Source organism: Bos indicus, chromosome 11 (assembly GCF_029378745.1).
Source record: "Bos indicus isolate NIAB-ARS_2022 breed Sahiwal x Tharparkar chromosome 11, NIAB-ARS_B.indTharparkar_mat_pri_1.0, whole genome shotgun sequence".
Classification (NCBI taxonomy): Eukaryota; Metazoa; Chordata; class Mammalia; order Artiodactyla; family Bovidae; genus Bos; species Bos indicus.
In genome coordinates, this window is record NC_091770.1 from 44,195,326 (window position 1) to 44,222,313 (window position 26,988).

The window sequence follows — 26,988 nt, forward strand, 5'->3', positions numbered from 1 at the left end:
AGTGAACAGAGACACTGGGAGTTAAGATAGTCTCGCAGTCTGGGGTGAGGGTGTGTCTATGTTGCATCAGTTACACACCTGGGCCTATGCACTGTTACATGTGCACCCTTACATGTGCACCCTTACACGTGTGTCATCACATGTGCAGCATTACACATGCACTCTTACACAGGCACCCTTGCTCATGCTCCATTACACATGCACCATTACATGTGCATTTTTACACATGTGCCATTAAACGTCCACTCTTACACATGCACTGTTACATGTGTGCCATTATATCTGTGCCCTTACCCATGCACCATTACATGTGTACTCTTACACGTGTGCTGTTACATGTATGCTCTTACACGTGTACCGTTACATGTGTGCTCTTACATGTGAGCCATTACACATGAACTCTTACACATGCACTCTTCCATGTGTGTCTTTACACGTGCACCATTACATGTGCACTGTTACATGTACGCCCACACACACGTCCTGTTACATGTGCACCCTTACACATGTGTTACACGTGTACTCTTACATGTGTGTTACATTTGTACTCTTACATGTACACCATTACATATGCACTTATATGTGTGCTCTTCCACGGGTGCCATTACATGTGTACTCTTACACAGTGTGTATTATATGTGCACTGTTACATGGAAGCTATATTGAAGCTCAATGTTATAACTCAGAATTAAATCACAGACCCAACACTCTGCTTGAAATAAATCCTAAGTAGCAAAAGATGTGTCATCAAAGTAGAGACACAACTTCAAATGCTACAATCGTTCACCTTAGTCAACAGGGTGTGGGGCTGCCGACCAACTACGAAGGACACCACGGGACACCCAGTCCCTGCCCAAGCCCACTCCAGCCGGAACCCAGGAACTGAATTTCCAATGAAATGCTAACTCTTAAAAAAAAAAAAAAAAAGAAATGCTAACTCTTCATTAAATCATGGAAAAAGAGTACGTCAAGGATGTATATTGTCACCCTGCTTATTTAACTTAATATGCAGAGTACATCATGAGAAACACTGGGCTGGAAGAAGCACAAGCTGGAATCAAGATTGCTGGGAGAAATATCAATAACCTCAGATATGCAGATAACACCACACTTATGGCAGAAAGTGAAGAACTAAAGAGCCTCTTGATGAAAGTGAAAGAGGAGAGTGAAAAAGTTGGCTTAAAGCTCAACATTCAGAAAACTAAGATTATGGCATCTGGGCACGTCACTTCATGGCAAATAGATGGGGAAACACTGGAAACAGTGGCTGACCTTATTTTGGGGGGCTCCAAAATCACTGCAGATGGTGACTGCAGCCATGAAATTAAAAGACGCTTCCTCCTTGGAAGGAAAGTTATGACCAACCTAGATAGCATATTCAAAAGCAGAGACATTACTTTGTCAACACAGGTCCATCTAGTCAAGGCTATGGTTTTTCCAGTAGTCACATATGGATGTGAAAGTTGGACTATAAAGAAAGCTGAGCACCAAAGAATTGATGCTTTTGAACTGTGGTGTTGGAGAAGACTCTTGAGAGTCCCTTGGACTGCAAGGAGATCCAACCAGTCCATCCTAAAGGAGATCAGTCCTGGATGTTCATTGGAAGGACTGATGTTGAAGCTGAAACTCCAATACTTTAGCTACCTGACGCGAAGAGCTGACTCACTGGAAAAGACCCTGATGCTGAGAAATATTGAGGGCAGGAGGAGAAGGGGACGGCAGAGGATGACATGGTTGGATGGCCTCACCAACTCAATGGACATGAGTTTGGGTAAACTCTGGGAGTTGGTGATGGACAGGGAGGCGTGGCGTGCTGCAATTCATGGGGTCGCAAAGAGTCGGACATGACTGAGCAACTGAACTGAATTGAACTAAGTCCTCACAGCCTGATATAGAAATCTGATAATACACAGTGCAAACCAGAAAAGGCAAAAATCTGAGTTTCAGGTCATGAACTTTCAAACAGTCCATTAACCCGGCTTTGCCCTGGACACCGCCCCAAGGGCAAGTCAGACCCAAACAACCCTGCCCTGCCTGGTGTCACTGAAAGGAGCTAGAGTGCCCCCCACCACCATCACCCTGAACAAACTGCAGGTGACTGAGAAGGGAAACACCCCTCCTCCATGGTGCACCTGTCACCTCAGGAAACCGACAGCTAGGCAGGTGACAGTTTCATAACCATTTATGTGGGGGACGCTGGCCCTCCTTCTACAAGAGCTGGACTTCACTCTGTCCAGGGGATAGAACACCATGCCTGTCAGGACCCAGAGAAGAGCCCGCTGATGATGAAGCTGGTGAGGAAGGGACCCAAGTGATCGACCAGGCAGGAAACCACCACACTTGGGGTCCAGAGGGGTCCTCGGGGCACCTTCCTGCTGCCCCCGCTGTCACCACACCAAATCCCCAGAGCCTGTGTCATTGGAAGATCCTGTCACCTTGACACTTTAGAGGGGCTCCTGGCATGGCCCACAGACCCTCCAAATCACGTGGGCACAGGTCACTGGAAATGTAGAAGCAGGAGACGACAGCCCTCTATCACAGTGTCTGGAGCTCTGCCAGCAGCCTGGTGCCCCCAGGGGGCTCTGCAGCCATGTGTGGCCCTTGAACCATCGCTGAGGCGTGCTGGCCGGTGACAGACACAGCGGGCTTGGCACCAGGCATGGACCAGGGAGGCAAAGCACCCTGAGAATGTATTGTGCTGAGCAGCGCTCAGGTACACATTTGGGTCGAGTGGTTAAATAAGATACATTATTAAGCCAATTTCATCTGTTGCTTTTTGACTTCTGTAATGTGGCTATAGAAAATTGTATGTTTCACAGGTGGTCTCCATCCTAGACCTGCAGACAGCACTGCCTGGAGGATACAATCTAGAATTTGTGCCATCCGAAGGCTTTATCTGAACATGTGTAAATCCGGTAGCTTTTTGTGCATGTGTTTGAGCCGTGGAGGCACAGATGTCCAGGAGAAGATTCTGTATCTAGTCCGTTTCCATGGCCACCAGTGTGGAGCCCCAAGCAGGCACATCTGGCCCAATTTTAACACTCAGTCCAGGGGGCAGGCAGCCTCAGATGGACGGCAGAGGCTGCCATGTGAGAACACTGAACAGAAGGACACTTCTGGGGACCCAGGTTCACTAACTGCATTTCCATAATGTTGGTTTCACCGTGTGAATGCAGAGGCCTTCCAATGCAGGAAGACCCCACAGCCCCACCTCCCCAGCACAGGGCGGGTCATCATGTCACCCTGGCCTCTGAGGTGAGTGGCTGCCCCTGGCTCCGGCCCTGAGTGACAGCAGGCCACTCTCACCTACCCCTCAGGTGGGAAAGGAAGACTCCCTCCCTCCACATCTGCCCCTTCGGTTCCACCAGGAAATTCTCCCACCCACCTGCCTCTTTCATGACGTGGTAAAGACCACAGGAAGTATCCTGGCATCTCCCCAGTTGGGCATCCTGGTGAGGTGAAAACGACGGGAAAGAATTGGAACCCAGCTCACACTTCGCCTTCAAGCCCTGTGGAGAGGGGCTCATAGCCTCAGCCCTCCACCTCAGCATGGCCCCAGAAAAGCCCAAGTTCCTACACTCCTCTGGGTCTGCATAGAGGGGGGCAACCACAGTGCCCAGATTGCTGAGTCGTCACAAGCACTGGTGGATTAATGAGCCGAATTTATTGCTTTTGTATGAAACTTTCTCCCAAAGAATTATTTATTAAGTGAATTAATGAGCAGAGCAGCGTCAGGCTCCTAAATAAAAGGGCCGAGGATGACCCTCTGTCTCCGGCTCCCCTGGAGCCTCCTGTCCAGCTGGTCAATGACCCTCACTGGCCCCGATCACCTCCCTCCAGGACCAAGTCTGCTCCCTGCACCTCGGGGTCCCAGGCCTCCAAGCCCACACTCCTTCTCCACCTGGCCAGCCGTCTGGGAGGCAGGGCTTCCAGAAATGTCCTCCTGACTCCTCCAACCTCCCCAGCCTCTGTGGTTCAGGCCAGCACTGCCCACAGCCAGCATCTGCACCACCTGGGGACTTTGACAAGCCAACGCTGGGCTGCACCCAGATCGAATGCATCAAGACCTCAGGGCTGGGGCCACGCTGCAGCGTTTACAGGACTTCAATGTGTGGCCCAAGTCCAGGAGCACCAGGTTCATAAAGGACCATGGCTGCAATCCTTTCAAGGACACTTTCTTCCACAGAATAAAGACATCATCTATGGAATGCAAAGAGAACTCAGTAACTTTTTTTTTTTTTACCTAAATTAATCCATCTAGAGTATAAAACACACACATCACAAAATATCTCCATTGCATTTGACATTTTTCAGCTGGCACCCCACTTGGTCTCTTGAAACACCCACACTCTGAGCTCCAGGGCGTCAGAGACCAGACCCTGGCCTCTGTGAGGCTACAGAGCCACATGGCTGCCTGGAGGAGCCTTGCAGCCCTCCTCCCCTGGGGACACTGGTGGGAGGCACAGAGCAGACATTTGGAGCAGTGACCTGGGCTCCCGTTTGTGTCTGTCGCTGCAGGAGGGGGCCCGCCTCCTGGCCTGTGAAGCGCTGCGGGAACCCCTGGGCTGAAGAGCAGATGACTGTCAACATGAATATTAATAGCAGCATAATTAACAACTGAGGTTGTCTGCCAGACGCTTGACTCTGATTAAAAGGAGTCCAGGAGCCAAGGCCCAGCGGGGCACACGGTTCTCTCAGCATTGGACAGAGAGGTCTGAATGGTCAGGTGGGTGACGGTCAGGGCAGCGCTCAGCCCAGCCGCTGGGCCCACTCCCCCCACCCGCAGAGACCCAAGCCCCCACCCCACACACCCCCACCCTCCACTGCATGAATAAGGAAGGGACTGGGAGCCGAAGCTGGAATGTGCAGACGGGTCTCAGACCAGCGCTCACCTGGGCTCAGCCTGCTCCACGGAGAACAGAAATAGGACTTCTGTTTTGTGGTAACCAATCAGAACTGTTCCACAAGCTGTAAATTCACCTAAAATAAACTTCTAAACTACCATGGCCGCTGTCACTACAAATATCTGAGACTCAGGAGGACACCAGCTGTCCTGTGAACAGCCACCCAACTGTCCAGAGGCAGCAGCTTCAGACTGGTTCGCATCCTGCCTCCCCCATCCCAGATGCAAGCTTTTAGCCTGAGACACCATTCCTTGCACACTTTTAAACGCTGTGGTTTCTGCCTGACTAATGCCGTCTTTAATTATACATCATCGAGCACCTTGCTGGATCTAATGGGGTCTATTACTCATCAAAACGGCCCCATCAGCAACCACAGTCCCCAGAGCCAATTACTCAAGCCTCCCTCCATGCTTCACAAGTGCCCGCCTGCACCTGCCGACACCTGCACACACCTCAAGCCCCAGCCTCTCACTAACTGGCCCAGAAGACACGACCGCACGATGCCAGTTTTCTACTGGTCCCATGAATCCCAGTGACAGCTGGCAGCTCTCGGGCAGCCACACATCCAGGTCCTTCATCCATGTGCTCTGCCCGGACAGCACCCAGAAGGCCAGCGCTGCCCAAGCCCTGTGGCAGCTGGTAGCAGAGCCAGAGGGGTCTGCCAGAACTGGACACAGCGTGGGCACAGACAGGTCTTTCCTGTCACCACTGGACAGTTCAGTCCATCTGGATGGGCTTTCTTAGCACACGACTCACTGTGAGGAAACTAAAGGTCACCAGAAGTCAGCTAGTCCCCAAACTTTCATTCAAAGGGATGAAATGCCAACCAAATTAATAATGGTAAATGTGTAACATATAAAAATGATACACATATATTTATACTTCCTATATATTAGTATATGTGTATTTGTTGTTGTTCAGTCACTAAGTCATGTCCAACTCTTTGCAACCCCATGGACTGCAGCCCACCATGCTTCTCTGGCCTTCACTATCTCTCTGAGTTTGCTCAAACTCATGTCCACTGAGTCACTGATGCCATCCAACCATCTCATCCTCTGTTGCCCTCTTCTCCTGCCTTAAATCTTTCCCAGGATCAGGGTCTTTTCTAATGAGTCAGCTCTTCACATCAGGTGGCTAAAGTATTGGAATTTCAGCTTCAGCATCAGTCCTTAGGATGGACTGGCTGGATCTCCTTGCAGTCCAAGGGACTCTCGAGTCTTTTCCAGTACCACATTTCAAAAGCATTAATTCTTCGATGCACAGCTTCTTCATGGTCCAACACTCACATCCGTACATGACAAGTGGAAAAATCATAGCTTTGACTATACAGAACTTTGTTGGCAAAATGATGTCTCTGCTTTTTAGTACATTGTCTAGGTTTGTAATAGCTTTTCTTCCAAGGAGTAAGCGTCTTTTATGTGTATGTATATACATAAATCCATTTACATATATTGAAATATATTTGTCACTGAGTGAGAATGAACAGGTCAGGCTCTAATTCCAGACGATTTACCTAAACAACTGATGATTTACCTGTCATACTTGTAAGAGAAACTCAAGTTACTAAACCAAGTGCCCTAAGACCTAGAAGCAGAAAGATATAACTGGAAAGGTCACTCAGTGGACAATTAAGAAGTAAATCACTTTTGAAAGCACTGGGAACTGTGACAGTATGAGACCTCGTACGTTCGACCCTCTTGAATAATTGACACTGCATCTTTCTCTGGCCCCTTTATGGGGCTATGTTTAGAATTCCATTTAGTGCAGCAAGATTTTCACTTAACGTGACTCAGATGTGTTGACCAAGCAGCAAATGAAAAATAACAATACACAAAGAGCATTTCTTTGCTGCCCAAGTACTGTAGCTTGTCCAGGGCTGGCTGGCGCAAGTGGACTGCCTGCAGCATGCTGTCCATGCAGCAGCTCCCTGGGCTTGCTGGACTCCAGTCCTCCCATCGGAGCTGAAGTCCGGCTCGAAGGAGCAGCAGCCTACGAAGAGACTCTGAATCATGCTGCTGCTTCACCTGCTCTTTTTAGTCCAGTTTTGTGTGGAGGGAGAAGGGAGCCACACCACAGTTTTTAAACCATTCACCACAGCCACCACCTCTCTGACACTCTCGCATTTCAAGGTGAATTAGAATTCCAACAGGACTGACGTCACACATGCATCAAGTACATCATGACATGTGCATCAAGTACATCAGATTGGAAGATCTTCCAAGGAAGGCAAATCAGATACAAAGTGACCTTGGTCTCTTCAAGCACCATAAAGTTAGAGCATTTCCCCAACTGAATCCTGCTGATGTTTTATTCCAAAAATGTACCTCGAAAAAGAGTATATTAACTGCAAAAATAAAGGTTAAATACAGACTGAAGTGAAATGCACACTTGAAACAACTCTATAGTTGAGACTCAATCTCATCCTGCTCCAGCGAGCCCATGGGCTCTTACGGGCTGGATGAGGGAACAACGGGGGTAAGCCTGTTCTGTAGAGGCAGGAGGTGTAGATGAGCCCCCACCACCACTTCCTGCACAGGTGGGAGGTATAGACGAGACCCCCGACTCCTCTCCCCCCATCCTACTACCCCCATCCTGCAGAGGAGGAAGCTGTGCCCCTTCCCTCTCAGCAGAGGCCCAAGCAGCAACTCAGCACCCAGCAGGGTTATTAAGCTGCCTTCCCTAAAACAGATGATCTTTTGGGCTTTTTTTCAGTTCAATGAAGCTTGTAAGGATCAAGAACACTACCTCAATAACAGATAAAAGTTGGAGGCAATTTAAAGGTGAAACAGATTCAAGCCCTTAGACGCTCCTCAACATTCAGAGATTCAGTCATGAGAACTAGATTTGAACCGACTTTGAACCTAGAGGTACAACATGTATGAGAGACACACACACACACTCACACATACACACACACAACTTAAGACACCATATTCTGACTCCACTAGCAGTCAGGTGGACCCAAGGAGCACACCTTGGTGGTGATTTGAGGTTTCAAGATGTGTGTGGCTGATGGTACCCAGCCGACAGCCCCTGGGTTGTGTTGGTCTCCACCTGCATCACCTCCTTCACCCACTAATGCAGACAAGCTCTCCCCACCACTAATGAGAAGGCCCAGAAGAGTCAAGCCATCTGCCCAGGGATGAACACACCCATCCTCAGTGCCAGTCCTGGTTGTCTATCAAGTCCCCACCCACCCTCCTCACATGGCCCTCAGGAGCCCTGAAACCTGCCAATACCTGAGGTGGGGCGGTGGGGCGCGGCCCAGGGGGAGGTGGGCCTGGGTCCCAAACCCCGAGGAGCTGGGCTCCAGTCCTCAGGGATGGGGTGCGGGGGTGTGTGGTGGGGGTGGCCGAGTTGGGTCTGCTCCCTGACCTGAGCAGTGAGCACCTGGCCTCTCACAGTGTCACGATGCCCCTGCATCTGCTTTGAGACCCCTGGTGTCATCCCAGGACAGTGACAGAACAGGGTGAACGAAGATACATCCCTGAGGACAGAATGGAGCCCTGGACAGACCCCAGATGCCCGGGCCTCCACACTTACAGCTGCCAGCAACCTGTCCCCAGAGCCACAGCCAACATGACACTCTCCCACCGGGACCCCCACCAGCACCTCACTCTGCACAGGCCCGCCTATAGGGCCCAAAACACCTGCAGCTGTGGGCAGAGTGACCTCAGGACCCAACTGCCTGGTTTGGGACCAGAGTCTCTAACTGATTAGGTCTATGATAGTGAGAGGTGGCTAATCAGGAAGCCAGTAGGCCGGTATATCCAGAGTTCACCTCCAAGGTCAGTTTCCATCTGCTAAGAAACAGCCTCGCTGAGCTGCGGTTGGAAAGCAAGGAGACACACTTACACCGCCCAGCCTACCCACACACAGCAGGCACTCAATAATGGCCACGTGTCCCAGAAGAGCTGGTTCTGCACCCAAGGCCCTTCTAAAAACACGTCCCAAAGGACTTGGCACGACTCTTCCATCACAAAGGCTGGCATCTGCCCTGGAGACACAGTGACCGCGGTCACCACTGCCTGCCATCCTGGGAGCAGCCTGGCTTTCATAAGCTCCAAGTCCCTTCTCTGGAGCCCCTGTGACACCCTAGAAAAAGCCACAGCCTCCCACCCTTAGGACACAGTCATGTCCTAGCCCTAACCCTCCACAGGACAGCCAAGGTGTCCACCCCACAGAGAGCTGCACCTGACTGGCCACTGTCCAGGTAAACACTCCTGCTGGGGAGGCTGGTGCTCACCAGGAGTCCGCTGTCTGGATTCTCAAGCATGTTTATGCAAGCATGCTTATATACTTACTTATAGATACAACTCTAATTAAATAGTACGTAAACCAAAGAAATCTAAGTGCATAAAAAGTCACTTCTTGGAAAACCAAGGCGATGACTTAGGAAAGACTTATCAAAGAGAGATGGCTTTAAAACTGTCACTTGGCCGGAACAAAAACAGAACACATTCAGGGGGAATTATTTAAAATCTGGAAGGTGCTCCACTCAGATTATTTTGAGTCTCTTAGTCCTCAGTCCATTTGAAAGAAACAAATAGGAAACCATAAATTGTGACTGTGGCTCAAACTAGAAAGGCAAGTTAGAACCCAGAGAACACTCTGAGTCTGCATCCAAAATATGGTGAATTATTGTATGTGTGTGTTTGTAAGATATAATAGCAAATAGACATCATTGGTATGGTTCATTTCGCTGCTCCCATTACTGGGTCGCTCCCATTACCCGGACCCCATCTCTCGGAGATACTGCTGGCCAAGAGATACACAGGTTTTAAGTACCTTCGGGCAAACTAGTCAGACTCTAGCACTATGTTTTCCATCAGCAAGAGCCTTAGCCAAACCCTCCATAGGTCTTTAACTGTGATAATGTCCTTCCTTTAACCACCACAAAGTTCTGGCCAAAACCTGCCTGGCGCCCCCCAGGAACCTCCTGAGGGTAGAATGGCTCCGGGCCCTAATGTCAGCTCCATCGGGGACACGCCTACCTGGTCACCCAGGATGGCGCCTGCACAGTGCAGGTGTATGCCAGATACAAGGAAGGATCTTCTCAGAAAATCACTCAGAAAAAGACTGCAGCTGTCTGATATCTATGCCCTACTCATTCACATTAAAAAGTACTCTCTGAATTACTCAACTGGGAACCACAAAACCCTCTCAGAAAGACCAGTGGCCCTAAAAACCTCCATCAATGCAGTTAGGGTGTTTGAGGGGTCACCTTGCAAAACTGTAAAACAGAAAAAAAAAAAAAAAAAGCTTAGGCTGAGAAACTCAGCAATTGCAGTGGCAGCGCATCCCACGGGCTAAGGTGACTCTGATAGCCATACAGGATGGTGGCATCTGCCAGCCTTGGGCAGTGGGCACCGAAACCATGGTGTAAGAGCTCCAGGGCAGCAGGTTTAACTCATTTCTAACACCTGGTCCCAGGCAGCACAGGTGAATGCAGAGCCCCGCCCACCAGGCTGGAGGGTCCCAGCACCTCCAGTGAAAGATGCAAGTGAGGGTTTGGAAAGTGTTCCCAGAACTGAATGGAGTTAAGTCCATTCCAGTATCTGCTGCTGCTAAGTCGCTTCAGTCATGTCCGACTCTGTGCTACCCCATAGACGGCAGCCCACCAGGCTCCCCCGCCCCTGGGATTCTCCAGGCAAGAATTCTGGAGTGGGTTGCCATTTCCTCCTCCAATGCATGAAAGTGAAAAGTGAAAGTGAAGTTGCTCAGTCGTGTCCGACTCTTCGAGACCCCATGGACTGCAGCCCACCAGGGTCCTCCATCCATGGGATTTTCCAGGCAAGAGTACTGGAGTGGGGTGCCATTGCCTTCTCCGATTCCAGTATCTACCTGTCACTAAATTAACAGACATCTAAGCAGATACCTGCTAATCCACCCACCTAATAAAACATCCACACTTCCCCACTGACCCAAAGGAAGGTTGGAGGAGCTTCTCGCTGGGAAATGGGACTGTCTTATATTTAGTCACCTACTACTAAGGCATACATAGTACCCACTGATGACAAGTGCCCATCTATGAAACAGCACACGGCAACACCCGGATCCAGATTTATTCCAGTGGACAGTCAAGTACCAGAGCCTACTTGGAAGTGATGCTCAGCTTAAGGTTTTGCCTGCCACACTCACAGGGGCTGCTAACAGTCCTCTATCCAGGACATCTGGTTGCCCAAGACATCCAGCGATTATTGAAAACCAGTGGCTAAAAGCCTAGATGATACTACAGTCCACACAGACGCTATTCTTTCTTTCCTCTCTGAAAATGATCAAATGTAATATCAGATTTAATTCGGACCCTTCCTAAGACACAAGCTTAGTGTGTCTTAGGTGAGGGGGCCTTGAAAAAAAAGGACTGAGCTCCCACTTAGGTAAAACAGGAAAATGAAAAAGGGAAATGTGTTCCAGAGTCTGCTGGGTTCAGACAGACCTGGACGGAATCTGCTGCACGTATCCAGACAGAAAGTCAGTTAATCATCCCCAACTCCAGGCAACAAAAAATTAATTCTCTGGAACTAAGTGTCATCACTAAAAATTATAAGTTCAGCCCCTTCACAAATGTCTTTAAATGCTGCAAATGCCATGGATTCCAGGAGCTGCCTCAAGGCCTCCCACCCTCCTGATCAGACTCCATTCACAAAACGTCCTCACTAGAAGCATCATTCAAAAATCATTTCATTCTCTGAGCCAGAGGAGGTAACCCACTTGTTTTGTAAAAAAAGGGCCTTCAGTTATAATACCTTAGACAATAACAGCAAGGCGGGAAAGAAAAGTCTAAAAATCTGTAACAAGAACACTTATAACTGGATTTAATCACAATTAAAAACCAAATTAATTAACACAATCAGGCTTCCCTGGTGGCTCAGCAGTAAAGAATCTGCCTGCAATGCAGGAGACACAGGAGATGCCGGTTCCATCCCTGGGTCGGGAAGATCCCCTTGAGGAGGGTATGGCAACCCACTCCAGTATTCTTGCCTGGAGAATCCCATGGACAGAGGAGCCTGGTGGGCTACAGTCCCTGGGGTCGCAAAGAGTCAGACACGACTGAAACAACTGAGCAGGCGTGCAATTAATATCATCAATTCCCCTTCAGCAGTGATCCCGTTTATAAATATTCCTTGACTATTCTTGACTTGAGAATGGTCATTCCCCCTGATTAATAGGAAAAACCCAGTTTGGCAAAGTCTGACTTTTAACTCCAAAGCTTAACTACCCAAGGGCTTAAGTTCCTGACCTCAGAGACACTGCAGTGCTGAGCAATTTGGTGGAGACCTTCCCTCACTGCAGTACTTCAGATAAAAGAAGGATTCATTAAATGGCTTCTGTACCACCAGACCTTTAAAAGGTCAAAAGCAGAGGGGTATGGCTGTGCTTTCTAAAGTGAATATTTGCAACAGATCAACAATCCTTTTAAGCTTTTCCACATTTAAACAAAACATGAAACACAAGTACTTTCTCATCTCTCACTTAAACCAGCATCCCACGGGCTGGCTTCCCCCAGCCACAGAGCCCAAGGTGGCCGAGGTGTGAAATGACATACTCTGAGTAGCTCTTGAAACAAAACCGCCGGAACCCTCCAGATACGGTCTTTGAAACAGAAGCAGTCCACGCTATACGACGGAGCTGCACCAAAGGCAAAAGGAGAAAAACCCTCAAATAACAACCCAGTGGGGACACGGCAGGCCTGAGATCCCAGGACAGGACCAGGGCTGCCAGACAGGCCCGGTCCACCTAGGGCTGAAGCAGACATTCCTGGGCTCCAGGTTGACTTCTTCCCTCCTGCTAAACGGGTTTACAGTGTGTGTTCTCGTAACCCAGGTGTGCACTGGCCTCTGCCAGACTCCCTCTTGCCAGACACCAGACAGAAGCACCCCCCCACCCCCACCTCCCAGCAGCCAGGACCCGGGAAATCAGCAGGCACTAACTTCAGTCCAGGTGGGCAAGGGTGTACAGAGGGTTAGTCTGGGGTCCAGGAGGAGAAGACTATGTTCAGAGAGACCCAAGGCCCAGCAAAGTTACAGGTGGAGAAACAGGTCCAGCGCAGCAAGGGACCGGATGGGGACAGGGGCAGGGAGTCCTGGCCACACCAAGTGGTGGTGGTGGTGAGGGCACTGACACAAACGCACAGGCCACATAACAAGTGCAGGTGGGCACAGGGATTCCAGAGGGAGAGGATGGACGTCAAGTCACAAGGAGAAGTTGGAAGGGGGCGGGATGGGAGCACAGTCATGCCCCAGAGTCGGCAAGTGGGACTCGGAGGGTTACACCTACGGAGTCGATGGAGGGAAGCCAGTCGAGAAAGAAGCACAAGGTGAAGGCCATCGCAGAACACCTCTGGTCCCCTGCCCCTCCGCACTGCCCCCTGCCCACAACACACTCACAACTCGGAGAAGCGCACACCCACCTTTGCCGGGGGCGCGCTCCTGCTGGTCGCCAGCTCGCGCAGGCTGGAGGTGGCGCCGGTCGCCGCGGGGAGGAGGACTGGGGAGCCAGGGGAGCTGCCCCCGCCACCCGCGAGCGCCGAGGCCGCCCCCGAAGCGGGGCTGGGGCCCGGGCCAGGACGCGCGGGCGGACTGCTGCCGGGGCTGGCGCCGGCGCGGGGCCGCTGGCGGATGCCGTCCAGCAGGCGCACCAGCAGGATGTTGGCCGGCAGCTCGTCCACGCCGCAGCCCACCAGGATGCGGCACTCGGGGCAGCGCAGCTCGCGACGCGAGCTCACGATGCTCTCCAGACAACGGCGGCAGAAGGTGTGCTGGCAGGGCAGCACCTTGGCCGTCGTGTCCAGGCGTTCCAGGCACACGGAGCACTCCAGCAGGTCCAGCAGCGACGACTCGTCCATGTCCCCGCCCAGCCTGTCGCCGTCGTCTTCTCTCTGCGCCGCGGCGGCCGCCCGGGATGCGCACAGCCTGGGCGCTCCGAGCAGCATGGGGGCGGCGCCGGCGGCGACCGCGCGCACCTCTAGGTCCCGGGGCCGTTGCGGGCGCCGCCGAGGGCAGTGGGCGCCAGGGTCGCGTCTGGACGACCGCTTGGGGACCGGGCTACACCGCGACTTCCTTCCCTGAGGCTGGCAGCGCCAAGGGGTGCCAATCGGCCTGCGCGGCCGGGACCGGAGCTCCGAGTCCCGCAAGCCCCCTCCGGACCGCCGAGCCCACCCAGTGCTTCGGAGCGCAGCGCCCGCAGATGCGGACTACACCTGTCTCTTCTCTGCGAGTCCGGCCGGCACGGGTTCCAGCGGCGCCGCCGGGCGGGCAAGACACCCGGCGGCTCTGAGCTTTCAGCCGCCAGTCCGATCCCGGGGGAGGCGGGGGCGCGGCGTGCGCGCTCCCCCGCACCGCCCCGGTGCGCCCTGGGCCTCCCCGCGAGCCGCTGCCCAGCGGGTGCAGCCAGACCCCTCCTCGTCCTCGGCCGCGAGCACGTGCGCGGGGAGCGCGCGGAGGTCACGGTCACTGCGGGGCGCCGGGAAGGGGCAGCCGCGCCCTGGACCTGCCCCGCCTGGGCGCAGGCCGGACACCAGTCCTGTTCTTAAGGCGCCTTCAGCGCCCCCAGGAACTCCAGGGCGCTCCGCAGCGCAGGCCCGGGCCTGTCCCCTCTGGCGACAGAGCCTCCTGCGCTCTCCGTGAGCCTCTGAGCGGGATGTTTCCGCCTGACGCTGCAGCGAAGGAAAGTTTGGGCGGCGCTATCCCGACCGCCTCCTTGGGCAGCGCCGGCCAGCAGCCTGGGGACGCAGCCAGCACCCGGGCATCCTCCTCGACGACGGCCGGTCCCCTGCCCGGCGGCGCGCGGAAGTGACAGCCCCAGAGCAGGGTGGGCGCGCGGGGCGCCGGGCGAGGCGGAGGGGGGAGGACGCTGGGGTCCTCCCGGCGACGCGGGTCCGAGACTGCGCCGCTGCCCGCCGGACCCCAGTCTTTCGCGGGCCGCCTTGGGAACGCGCTCGATCCCTCCTCCGGAGGCGCAGATGAGGGGAGTCGCGGTCTCCTTCCCGGCGCCCGCCTTCGGGCGCGTCAGAGCGACGCAAGAGCGCACGGAGGCCCGGGGGCCGCGGGGCCGCGGCCGGTGGCGCAGATTCCCTGCCGAGCGCTGCCCCCTCGTGGCCGCTCTGGGCCCCGCCGAGGCCGACACAGCCTGGTCCAGGGCTGGCCCGCGGACCTGCACAGCCCAAGACTGGGCTACCGAAGAAAGGCGCGAGGGCCTGACTGCTGGTCAGGCTGTCTTGAGGTTTGTGAAGCTATGTGTGGCTTTTTAGACTTTTCAGGGAAAAAATAATATCTGTTGAGGCCTCAATGCCAAAAATGTTCATCTTTTTATTTAATCCTCTAAACGGCCCTATGAGATAACTATTTTAACCTCATTTTTGCATGCAAGGAAAATGAAGCTTATGCTTATGAAATCATTGCAGCTAGATTTTTTAAATCTTCGTGTCTCCAGAACCGAATGCATAGAAAAGATCTCAGTCCACTGTGATACAAGCTGCCTACAAGCCACGTATTTTTACACTGGAATATCCCCAGTGCCTAGGGAAACCCCAGGCACATAGTAGTTGTTCAATAAACATTTGTGAAATTAATGGAAAAATGGTCTCCAAGTCATTGTCTTGTGGTGATTTGAATGCACATCTTAGCATCTTAGTTTGGGGTGTCCAGAATCGTATGCATATCCATGCATGCCAAGTCGCTTCAGTCACCTCTGACACTTTGTGACCCCATGGACTGTATGTAGCCCACTAGGCTCCTCTGTCCATGGGATTCTCCAGGCAAGAATACTGGTTGCCATTCCCTTCTCCTGGAGATCCTCTAGACCCAAGGATTGGATCAGCGTCTCTTATGTATCCTACAGTGTGAAGTAGGTTCTTTACCACCAGCACCAACTGGGCAGCCAATCCTGAGTCATACGCTCAGTCTGACTGAGCTCAGGTACATGGACGCTCAGTCCATGTACCTGAGCATGCATTCATCATGTAGGGCACAGCCCCGGCCCCAGAGAGTCAGCAAGAGAAAGTTCACAGCACATCCTCAGAACTTCCTGTCAGCACTGAAATGTCGCTATGAAGGGCAGCCTAGAGGGCTTCAAGGAGGAGGCCTTCAGCCTCATGAAGGAGGCGAGAGGACCCCGGGGCAGGGCATCTGCAAGGTCAAAGGTACAATGTGAGGAGCAGAGAAGACACCTGATTGGCAGGAGAACAGGGTACAATGGGTATGCAAGTACAGCACAGGCTGATGGTGGAGCAGGAGGATGTCAGGCTTGGTGACCAGCCAGCCTGAGGATGCATGGGTCTTGGGAAGGCTTGGAGGGCAGCCCTGAATGTAGTCTCTTGGGACAAGGAGGAATCTGACTCAGGATAGATAGCATGATGACAGCAGACATGTACTTAATGCCATTGAACACCTAAAATGGGTGAGCTGGTATATTTCATCACACTGTAAAAATAAAAAAGCCTCAACAGGGGCTCCAGGGTGGAGGACTGTGGCCTGCAAGAAGGATGAGCCGGAAGCAGTTGGAAATACAGCAACAGCCTCCACACTCCCCACAAGGTGAGTTAACAGGAGGCCTCTACTTTGCAGGGGAGGAAACCTGGGCACAGAGAGGACAAGTGAGTCACCGAAGGTCACACAGCTGCTCAGTGGAAGAGTCAGAACCTGCATCCAAAGGGTGGAAATCCAGAGTCAGTTTCATATGTAGCCAGCTTCTCAAGCTCATGAATAAGGCAAGCACTGAGGTTTATCAGGTTGTGGGCAGCCAGGAGCCCCATGCAGTGGATGGCGAGGGATAGCAGAGCCATGGGCACCCGGTGCCATGGGCAGTGGGGAGAAGCAGCGCCTGGGAGCCCTGAGACAGGGCCATGGAGGGGCAGGGAGAGAGCAGAGGGGCCTGAGGAGGGTGGGCCCCTGCTGGTGAGCAGGGCAGGGGATGCAGATGTGAGCCGGGCTGACCCCAGGAAGCCTGGGGAGCCACACAGTCACACTGTTCCTGGTGCCCCTGCCTCCACAGCCAGCTCACATTCCATGCAGGTTGCCTGGGTTCTTCACGGCTGTCCATTGCTACTGAGGCAAGACCCCCTGCCTTACTGCTTGATGGGGCCCCCAGAGACACAGTGCAAGTGTGGTGGGGGCTGCCAGGTCCCGAGGTCACTCTCCCCACAACACCCGGCGCAAGCCCAGAACCGGGCTCTCTGCGCTGGGCAGAGGCAGAGGCTGTAAATGCCAGGCATGATCCTGGATGGCAGGACAGTTCCCTTGGTCCTGGGAGAGATGACACTGTATGGTGCCTGAGTGCCCAGAGGCATGGAGCTTTACTGGCCAGGGAACTCTTTATTGGCTGACTACTCTGTTTGTATCCTTCTGCTATAGCTTCCTGGGCTCCCCTCCCAAATAAGCCACATGACCCCAAACCTGCCCTGAGGACCTGCTTCTGGGGAAACTGAAACCAAAGCAAGTGCTGAATGCCAGGTGAAGGGTGGGCAGCCTGTAACCCTCAGCCCCTTTCCTCCCATTTCCCTGGATACCTGCTCCTCCCTTGACCTTATCCTCTCCCCCATGCAGCACAGAGGCTCTGTCTCCCTTTCCTGAATCCATGCTTCTGCACGTCCTGAAGCTCGCACCCTCCCCACAAGCAAGCAGGTGCTGTGCACACCAGAGGAAAGAAACATCTCTGCTGGACAGGGAGGAATGAGGGAAGGGGCAGTAGGCTCCATCAAGACCCTCAGCAGAGCACAGGGGCTGAGATAAGAGGCCAGACAGCAGGTCTTATTTTGGGCACGAGTCTGAAGTACTGGCAGCCCCGGAGGCACAGTGATGTGAACAGAACTCTGGAGGAAATCGGAGCCTGGCGTGCAGGTCTGGGAGAGATTTTCCTGGAGGTGATGGATGAGACTGCGGGTGAGAAGAGGAAGCTGCGTTCCTTCCTTGGATCTGGAAGGGAAGAACCTTCCTGCCTTCTGCTCAGAGGATGAGGATGAGGCCAGGGAACCTGTGGCAAGGGGGACTCTCAGTCACTGCGACATGGTGCATCTGCAGGTGGCAAAATGCTTACAGGTGTGAGGAGTGCTTCGCAAATGATGCAGAGGGGATGACAGAGCATCCGTCTTGGGCTCACAGGACATGTGCTGGCATTTATGTCTGAGGCAGTGGCTCCACATAGTTTCGATGTAAATATCATTAGTCCAAGGTCAGGATGCATCCTTGCTTTGCAGAAGCCCACATTTGCTTCCTTACCCTGGGACACCTGGACACCTGGCTGGACAGAATGTGAGTTGCTTAAAGCAGAGGAGCCACCCCGAGGGCCATGGAGGGAGGCTGGGGCGTCTCTGTGGGGAAGAGACACCTGAGCTACAGGCCGGTGAGAGGGAGCTGTCACTGCTGGGGCGACTCTGACCCGACAGGAGCCGCTTCCCCCAAATCTCTGGGAACATCGAACAAAAGGCTGAGTTGGTTTCCAGTCCTCTCAACCCCTCATCAGGGTACTTTCAGACTGAAGGCTGGTGGATGGAGAGGTCACCCTGCAAGAAGCGGCAGGATTGGTCTGAGGCTCAGGTCCTGGTGCTCATGGATAGCTGACCCAGTAAGCACGTGGCTGAGGCTAGAAGACTGCCCCTCCACGGCCGGCCTAACATCTGGGGACCACGGCCCGAGTATCTGGATGATTCCAGGAGGTGCCCCCGGGAACCTCGCTGCCTGAAGGTGGCTGTGGGCAGGGACTGGCCTTAGAATATCTCAGGGTCTTCCCCACTGTGCCAGGTGTAAGAGAGGGTGACGCCAGAACCCAGGCAGGCTGGGTCCTGCCAGGTGACTGCCGTGGAAAGGGAGCCTGCCCCTCGGGTTGGGGATTCGTGGGTGACACAGAGAGAAGGCCAAACAGACTCTGGGCTTCCCTCAATTCGATCCAGTAGGGCCTTGAGTGATTATCTGAATGTGGATTTGCTCAAACTGACGGAGCAGGCCATTCAGTTAAATAAACAAGTCAGAATTGCCTCCGCTCTGCAGGAAGGACCACGGCTCGCGGGCGGGGCTTCTCCCTGCCAGCAGTTTCCATAGCACTGGGACAGAAATATTGCAAGTGCTTTCGGGGATTAAAAATAATCCTGCCATTGCCTGTGTTTTGTTCACAGCCTTCAAAAGAATTATAATAGATTCTCCTGCAATCTGGAGACATAACACTTTATTTCAGTCTGGCCCCAGATCTCAGAAGATACTTGAAGCTGTGTGCCATCAGCTAAAGCACAGGGACACATTTAACCTGATAAAGAAACTCCCATGTTTAAATTACAGTCACAGGTGAAATGAATGAAAATTGAATATAAAGAAAATCTTCCTGAATAATCACAGCATAATTGACATTGACTAATATTTAATATCTGAATCCATGTCTTGGCAGAAGTACGTCTTAGATCACCCCAGGGGAGGCTGTCAATTATAAATGATACTGATGTGTTTTCTAGAAAAATGTGAAATGCTCATGAAAGACATAGTGCTAATGTAGAAGAATCAATCTCACAAAGAAGAAAAATCGAGCCTTTTCTCAGTAAGATAATGCTCTCCTCCTTCCGAGGAAAGATTAGGATTGTGTGGGTCTGCCGAGCACTCTTTCTAATCTGAGCTGCGGTGAAACACGTGGACCTTCTGGGTAAAAAGCATGTTGAAGGCCTGTATGTGCCTCTGCGGACAGGACACACCGCTCACTCATGGAGGGAGGAGGGACTGGGGACCCTTCTGAGAAAATGGGGTCACAGCCTTATGTGTGCTTGGGACGAGGCTTCCCCAAGAAGTTCCCCAGAAGCAGCAGGGACTCAGACAGACTCACTGACGCCACGTCAGGATGTCCCCCTCCAGCCCCACACCCACTCCTGCAGCCCAGGGGCCAGGCCTCGGGCCTCCGTCCACACTGCCCTCTTCGATGATACTGTGAAGTCCCTCCAGCTTCTCATGTGCGGTGCCTGCATCCTCTTCCCCAGGCAGCAAGGAATGAGTGTGGACGCTGACCGAGGACTAGGAACACTTGAAACCCAGACTTTGATTTGTTTTCTGCTAAGAGGCCTCCTGTAGGCCTGGGATGGACTCTCACCATCTATGTAGGCTGTCCTGGGGCATCACAGCGTGTGGTCCAGTGTCTGTGCCATGTGGAAAACAGCCCGAACTTAGAGGCTTGAAACCAGGACACCATTTATCTTGCTCACATATCTGTCCCTTGGGCTAAATGGGGCAACTTCTCTCCCTGGCTCAGCCACGAGGCCCACGTGCCTGGCCTACAGTGTGGTCCATGGTGACCAGTCCCTGGGAGTGAGTGGGGCACGGGCAGTGTAGCCCCTCAGAAGTCACACAGGCCCCTCTCTGCCCCTGTTCACCCAGCAGTGGGCCCAGGAGCTCTTCGGTGTGAAGAGCTGCAGACATGCAGGCCCCCTCCAGATAAGGGGCAGGATTGAGGTGTCAGAGCTTATGATGGAAATGTCGATTTTCCTGGGAGAACAGCATCTCCCAGCTCAGTGGGTTTGCAGCCTCCTTCCAGAGGCGGGCCCTGAGCTGCTGGAGAAAGTGTGAACAGAGCCAGTGAGCTTTCCCTCTGGGTCAGTCAGAGCCTGCTATGGTTGCATCCTGATATTCAAATATTCAGTGGTGGAATGGGTGTGTCATAGCATTTCCAGCTGTTAAATTCCCACAATAAAGTTGTATTCCAGTTATCAATAAAACATAAACCTTTGAGGACTTCCCTGGTGGCTCAGTGGTAAAGAATCTGCCTGCCAATGCAGGAGATTCAGGTTTGATCCCTGATCCAGGAAGATCCCACATGCCAAGGAGCAGCTGAGCCCATGGGCCACAACTACTGAGCCTGTGCTCTGGCTCGTGCTCCAGCACAAGAGAAGCCACTGCAGTGAGAAGCCCGTGCACAGCAACTAGAGAGCAGCCCCCACTCTCCACAACTAGAGTAAAGCCTGCACAGCAACAAAGACCCAGCACAGCCAAGAATAAATAATGAATCGATAAATCAAAATAACTTTTAAAAATTAAAAAAAAAAAACCATAAACCTCTGAAAGTACAGATCTACATGTAGAAAATGGGCCACCACGTGGCAGGTAGAGGGAGGCAGGATTTCGATCATGATGAGGAATGGTGGTCTGTTAACTCAGAAACAGAGTGGACTGCCCGCAAAGCGGGAAGTCTCTCAGCTCAGCATGAAAATATTCAAGCAGTAACAGAGTCACCGTGTACACTTTTATTAGGGTACTGATGGTTTCTGCAGTAAACAAACACCACGTTTTCTGTGGGTGGACACAGTGCAGGTCCGCTTCTGACTCATGTGGAGGGCAGCATCCCAGGTGGTAGGGGTGATGGTGTGGAACCCACACCCTGCCTGGTGCTGCCCGGCTTGCTTGGGGTTCAGAGCCCCCTGCAGCTGGAGGACTGGGCCTTAATGACACACATCACCTCTGCTCCAGGCTTTCCAGGTGACGCTGGTGGTGAAGAACCTGCCAATGCAGGAGACATAAGAGGCACAGGTTTGATCCCTGGATCGGGAAGATTCCCCCAGAGAAGGGCATAGCAACCCAATCCAGTATTCTTGCTGGGACAATCCCATGGACAGAGGAGCCTGGTAGGCTACAGCTCATGGGATCGCACAAAGTCACACGTGACTCAACAACTTAGCACACACACGCCTCTGCTCCCATCCTCCTGCATGAACTGTTCCTAATCTCACCTGATGTGGGAAGGCGTGGATAGCTGCCTCCCAAGACCATTCCACGCCCAGCCTTCCAGTGACCGCCAGCCCATGCTGACCAGCAGATCACAGGTGGAGGGAACCCTGTACTGGCCACTATCAGCCAGTTATCCTGCAGGTGCCCACAGCACCAAGCCTGTGATTCTAGCAACACACATTCTACACACTGCTGACGCCAGGTTGGCAGAGTTAGTCTTAGTCCCAGGAATTATTCTGTGGGTTGGGGTCTAAACACAGCATGGGAAGAAGCCCTCAAGCACCCAAGCATCTCTAGGGGCCACAGGACTGGGACATGGACACCCAGAACTCCGACAAATGCCAGCTGCCCGTGTCAGGCGTTCAGGGTCAGTCAGGCCCTGTTGTATCTCCCAGCGTGCTGGTCCACCGCCCACCCACACAGAGCCGGTGCTACTTCCTGAAGGAAGCGGTGAACCCTGCTTCCAGGCACTCTACGAGGACAACCATCCATAGGCCTTCATTCATCATCCACCTTCTGCCTGTTGTACAGAAATGCCCTGTGCATCAGAGTCCTGCCTTCCTACCCTACCGTCTGGCTGGTTGTCGCAAACGAGACAGAAAAGGGTGACAATGCAAGGACCATCCTGGGATCCTCAGGAGCAGAGAGGCACTACGTTCAGAGCCTTTTGTAAAGAACTTGCAGCACAGAGCCAAGGAAAGGGGGGCTATGGAACTCTTAGCTCAATTCTCCGAGTATGTGGCAGCAGAATTAAAGATCAAAAGTTCTTTTTATGATGATGAGAACAGAAGGACCACAGAAAAATTTTTAATTCATTCCAAGACTACTGTCTTCAGGAAAAGAAAATTGATTCAATATCCTTTTAAGTTCACCTAATTGCATCAGGATTAGCCGAAACGAATCTCTAATCTATTGATATGAGTTAAATATAATTTGCGAAGAGTTGACTCATTGGAAAAGACTCTGATGTTCGGAGGGATCAGGGGCAGGAAGAAAAGGGGACGACAGAGGATGAGATGGCTGGATGGCATCACCGACTCAATGGACGTGAGTGTGAGTGAACTCCGGGACTTGGTGATGGACAGGGAAGCCTGGAGCGCTGCAATTGTCGCAAAGAGTCGGACGCGACTGAGTGACTGAACTGAACTGAACTGAACTGAAATATAATTTGCACCCACATTTATGAAGTCTTTGTTTGCCTGTAAAGTATAATGGGAAGGTAAGAATCCACATTCGTGTAAATAGAAAACATACTTTTATTAATCAGCAGTGGGCTGCATTTGAAGGAAGCAATTTAATTAAATCTGCAACATAAACCATAACAGGTTGCAGGAAGCCCATTCACTCCTGGATTTCCTGTCTGCCTGCCTGGGAGCCATTGCTCGCCTGCACTTACCTTGGTGACCTGCAGTTAGACACAAATGCCATTTCATGAAGCCATCAAGGTCCTGAATTAAATCTGATCCTCAGAATCGGAGCTCCACACCATAGCCTCTCCTCAGGCCTCTCTGGGCCCTCTCTGGGAGGAGGGGCGGCGCGGGGGTGGGGGAGGCGGTGGTTCCTGGGGTGCCTGCTTTGGCTGGACGCCTTATCTGCTTCCATGTCTTCCTTTTCATCTTGTGAACATTGTGTCGTGCTTAGCAACCACATAAATACTACGGATGAACTGCCCAGTGTGCGCCCTTTTACATCTTCATCAAAGTGATGTCGACCACGGTCATTGGCAGAGCTCAGGGTGGAGCAGCCGCCTCCCTGCCCCCGCCTCCAACGCATGCGCAGTCAATTCCTTGTGGCCAGGTGCCCCTGAGGGATGCTGTCAGTGAGGAAGATACTATCGTGGTTCTGAGGGCAAGACTGAGCTCCTGTCTGGCAGGAAACGTGGGGAAATTCCCTAAACTCACCTCTTTCTCTGGTTAAAATTCAGGGCATTCTCTTTGCCTCTGCTTTGCAGATTCTCTTCTTATTTCGAGGGCTTCACCTGACTGGCTGTTTAACGAGCCCCCAGGTGGGCACAAGGAGGGCCAGCTCTGGTTCAGGCGTCATGATACTGGGCTGGAATTGCCATAGCCCTAGATGTACCCAGCTCGCAGCTGCCATCTCTGCTGCCCTGGGCCCCGGCTTCCTCATACCAGAGTCCCTTCTTTCTTCGTCACTTAGAGACCTCGCTTCTATATAGAGAAGCTGACAAAATCCGTAAGAAGGGTCCTTCTGTGCCAAATGGTCCCCCTCTGAGGACAAGCCGTGGGCCCTTCTCCTGTCCTCAAGTCTTAGGAAAGCCCTCTTTTGTTCATCTTCATGGTTTCACAGGCCTCAGCTCATTCTGATCTTAAACATCCCTGGCAAGATTCTGACAACATCTAGGTCACCCTCCTCAGCCCTCACCCCTCACCCCTGCGGGAGACAGAGATGAGAAGCCGCAGCCTCTTAGAAGCCGACAGGGACAGCAGGGCCATGGCCAACCTCAATGTGGTCTCGGGCCAGTTTGTAGAAACTTCAGGAAGGTGAGGGATGTGGAGTTCGGCTCCATCTGGCCATTCACACCGATGGCGTCCTCACCCACAGGGGGAACATGAGCCTGTTGATTTCCTGAGAGATTCATGGCAGCTTTCAGAAAATGCATGAGTGGCAGGTGCCTTTTTCACGTGAAAATCTTAATTCTGTAGTCTCCAAATTTCCCCTTCTCACCAAAATAGAGACTTTTTGGATCTTTTTAATGTATGAATTTGGTTGACATGAACTTGAAGGTAGAATTCCTGAGAAGTAAGGACATGCTGGCACCTGGCTGGTTCATTTTCTCTTTGTATTCCTTTCACTGTAGATTTTTCCTTCGAAGAAGAACAAGGTGGGGGGCGGTCTTTGAGAGGTGACAGAAGAAGCCACCATCAGAGCTCACGTGTGGAGCAAGGTGACTTCCTGGGCAGCTGTACCAGGAACTTGACCTTTGAAGGGCTACAGAGCTCTGCTTTGCGGCCATTATGCAATGGGTTAAAGCTGCCCAGAGCATAAGACCAGTGCAAAAATGGTGAAACTCAATGTTTCTCAAGATCATAAGTGTGCAGTACCTTTGCTGTGAGATTCAACTGTCTACTGCACAAGGGCCCTGACATTTCTCTTAGCATAACATCCTTAGAGCCATCCAAGTTGTCACAAACAGCAGAACTTCCTCCTTTTCGTAGCTGAATAACCCTGCATTTTATGTACAGCTACCATATTTTCTTTATTCATTATCCCTTGATGGGCACTTAGGTTGCCTCCATGTCCTCACTATTATAAATAGTGCTACAGTGAACATTGCGGGGGAGGGGGATGCATGTATCTTTTCGAGTTAGTATTTTTGTTTTCTTCAGATAAATGCCTAGAAGTAGAAATGCTGGATCATACGGGAGTCCTGTTTTTAATTTTTGGAGGGACCTCCATACATTTTTTCATAGTGGCTGCACTAAGTCGCATCCCTGCCAAGTGCAGGGGGCTCCCTTTTCTCTGCATCCTCGACAGCGTTTGTTATTTCTTGTCTTGTTGGTGATGGCTGTCCTGACGGCTGGGAGGTGATAGTTCACTGTGGTTTGGACTTGCATTTCCCTGGTGATCAGGCCCTGTGACGTTGAACCTCCTTTCGTGTGCCTGTTGGCTGCACGTCTTCTTTGAAAAAATGTCTATCTCGACACTCTGCCTGTTTATTTGTATTTTTTTCTTCAGTTAGGTAGGTTGCCTCTTCATTTTGGTGGTAGTTTCCTTTGCTGTGCAGATTTTTAGTTGGGTGTATTCCCACTTGTTTATGTTTGTTGCTGCCTGTTCTTTTGATGTTAAATTTAAAAAGTCATCAGCAAGACTGATGTCAAGGACCTTACTGCCTGTGTTTCCTTCTAGGTGTCTTATGGCTTCATGGCTTATGTTCAAGACTTTGATCAATTTTGAGCTAATTTTGTTGTGAGGTCAGACAATGTCCAGTTTCACCTCTTTGCAAGTAGCAAATTTCTAACACCATTTATTGACAAGACTGTTCTTTCTCCATTGTATATTCTTGCCTTCCTTATCATAGATTAAGTGACCATATATGTGTGGGTTTATTTCCAGGCTCACCATTCTGTTCCATTCATCTGTCTGTCTGTTTTTATGCCAGCACCTAACTGTTTTTATTACGATAGCTTTGTAGTATAGTTTGAAATCATGGTGTGTGATGCCTCCAGATTTGTTCTTCTTTCTCAAGATTCATTTGGCTATTTGAGTTCTTTCCTGATCTTTTAGGATTGTTTTTCTATTTCAGTGAAATACATCATTGGAATTTTTATAGAGACGGCCTTGAATCTGTATGTTGCTTTAGACAGTATGGACATTTAAAAATATTAACACTATGACCCTCTGAAGTTACACCACTTACTTGTTACTTGTCTGGTTTTCCACAAGATTGTGGGGACTCAGAGTACCGTCCAGCAGCTTGCATGCTAAGTTGCTTCAGTTGTGTCAGACTCTGCCCAGCAGTAGTGAGAATCTAATAAATAACTGTTGGACGAATGAATGAACTAGTGCCTTGAGGAAAGAACATGACTCCCAGAAGCAGAAGTGAAGATGTGAATGGTGTTGCCAGGCGGGTAATATTTACATTCACCACGTTTCCAAGGCTGTTTCAGGTTTAATCCCCACTGAGCAGAGGGTGGGGCTGAGACCCTGGCTCTGGCATGAGCACACTGCCCTGCTTTGATGTCACAGGTCTTACCACAGTCTCACACAGCTGTCATTGGCCAGGTTCACGGCCAGTAAGCACCACACTCCACGGGTCCAGTCCCTGAGGGAGGGGGCCCCTACTCCCTTGGGCACGTGTTTGCAGATCACTGTGTGCTGGCACCTTGGCCGTGTCCTTTGATGTTTTGTTCAGAAGAAACATGATCCCTCCGTGTGACAGGTGTCCAGATGAAACACCAGGGGCCTCAGCTTGAGGCAGCCATGGGGCCAGCTAGAGGTCCAGGCCCTGGACTCACAGTCGCCACCTTGCGTGTTTTTCATCTGTTCCATTGGATTTTTCTTTGATTAATTTATTTTGTGTCTGTCTGAGAAAAACTACTCAAGATAGAAAATTCATTAGCACTATCCTGAGCATATTGCCTGAATTTTAAATGCAAACACTGATGAGTGAGACACCTGCGATGTGTCTTAAGGGCCTTCTACTTCTCCTTTCAAAATGCCTGTCTAAAGGGGGCCCTCTGAGTCATAGGGAACAGGCCCCTGACCGCTGTGGGTGTCCACTGTGGTGACATTAGTGAGATTTCCGCCTTGCAGAAGGCATCTCGTAAAGGCAGTAATTTAAAGGTAGTGGTTGCTGACAGCATTTTGACACAGGATCATATCTGCTCATCCCATAATCTGACAGATTAAAGAGAAAAGCAAATTTGATTCCA

General features: G+C 51.8%; 1 protein-coding gene across 3 annotated transcripts in view; it reads right to left on the reverse strand.

The window, feature by feature from the left end:
• SH3RF3 (SH3 domain containing ring finger 3) overlaps nucleotides 1-14,921 on the reverse strand; it is a 160,657-nt gene extending 145,736 nt beyond the window's left edge. For 2 of the 3 annotated variants that reach the window (XR_011569270.1, XM_070798748.1), the window contains exon 1: nucleotides 13,318-14,921. Coding sequence is in view for 2 of the 3 variants with exons in the window: in XM_070798748.1 (XP_070654849.1) it covers nucleotides 13,318-13,839 (522 nt within the window). In the remaining variant the exon portion in view is untranslated. The remainder of the gene's footprint in view (nucleotides 1-13,317) is intronic. The other variant, XM_019970219.2, reaches the window with a different exon arrangement.
• Nucleotides 14,922-26,988: the final 12,067 nt, after the last annotated feature.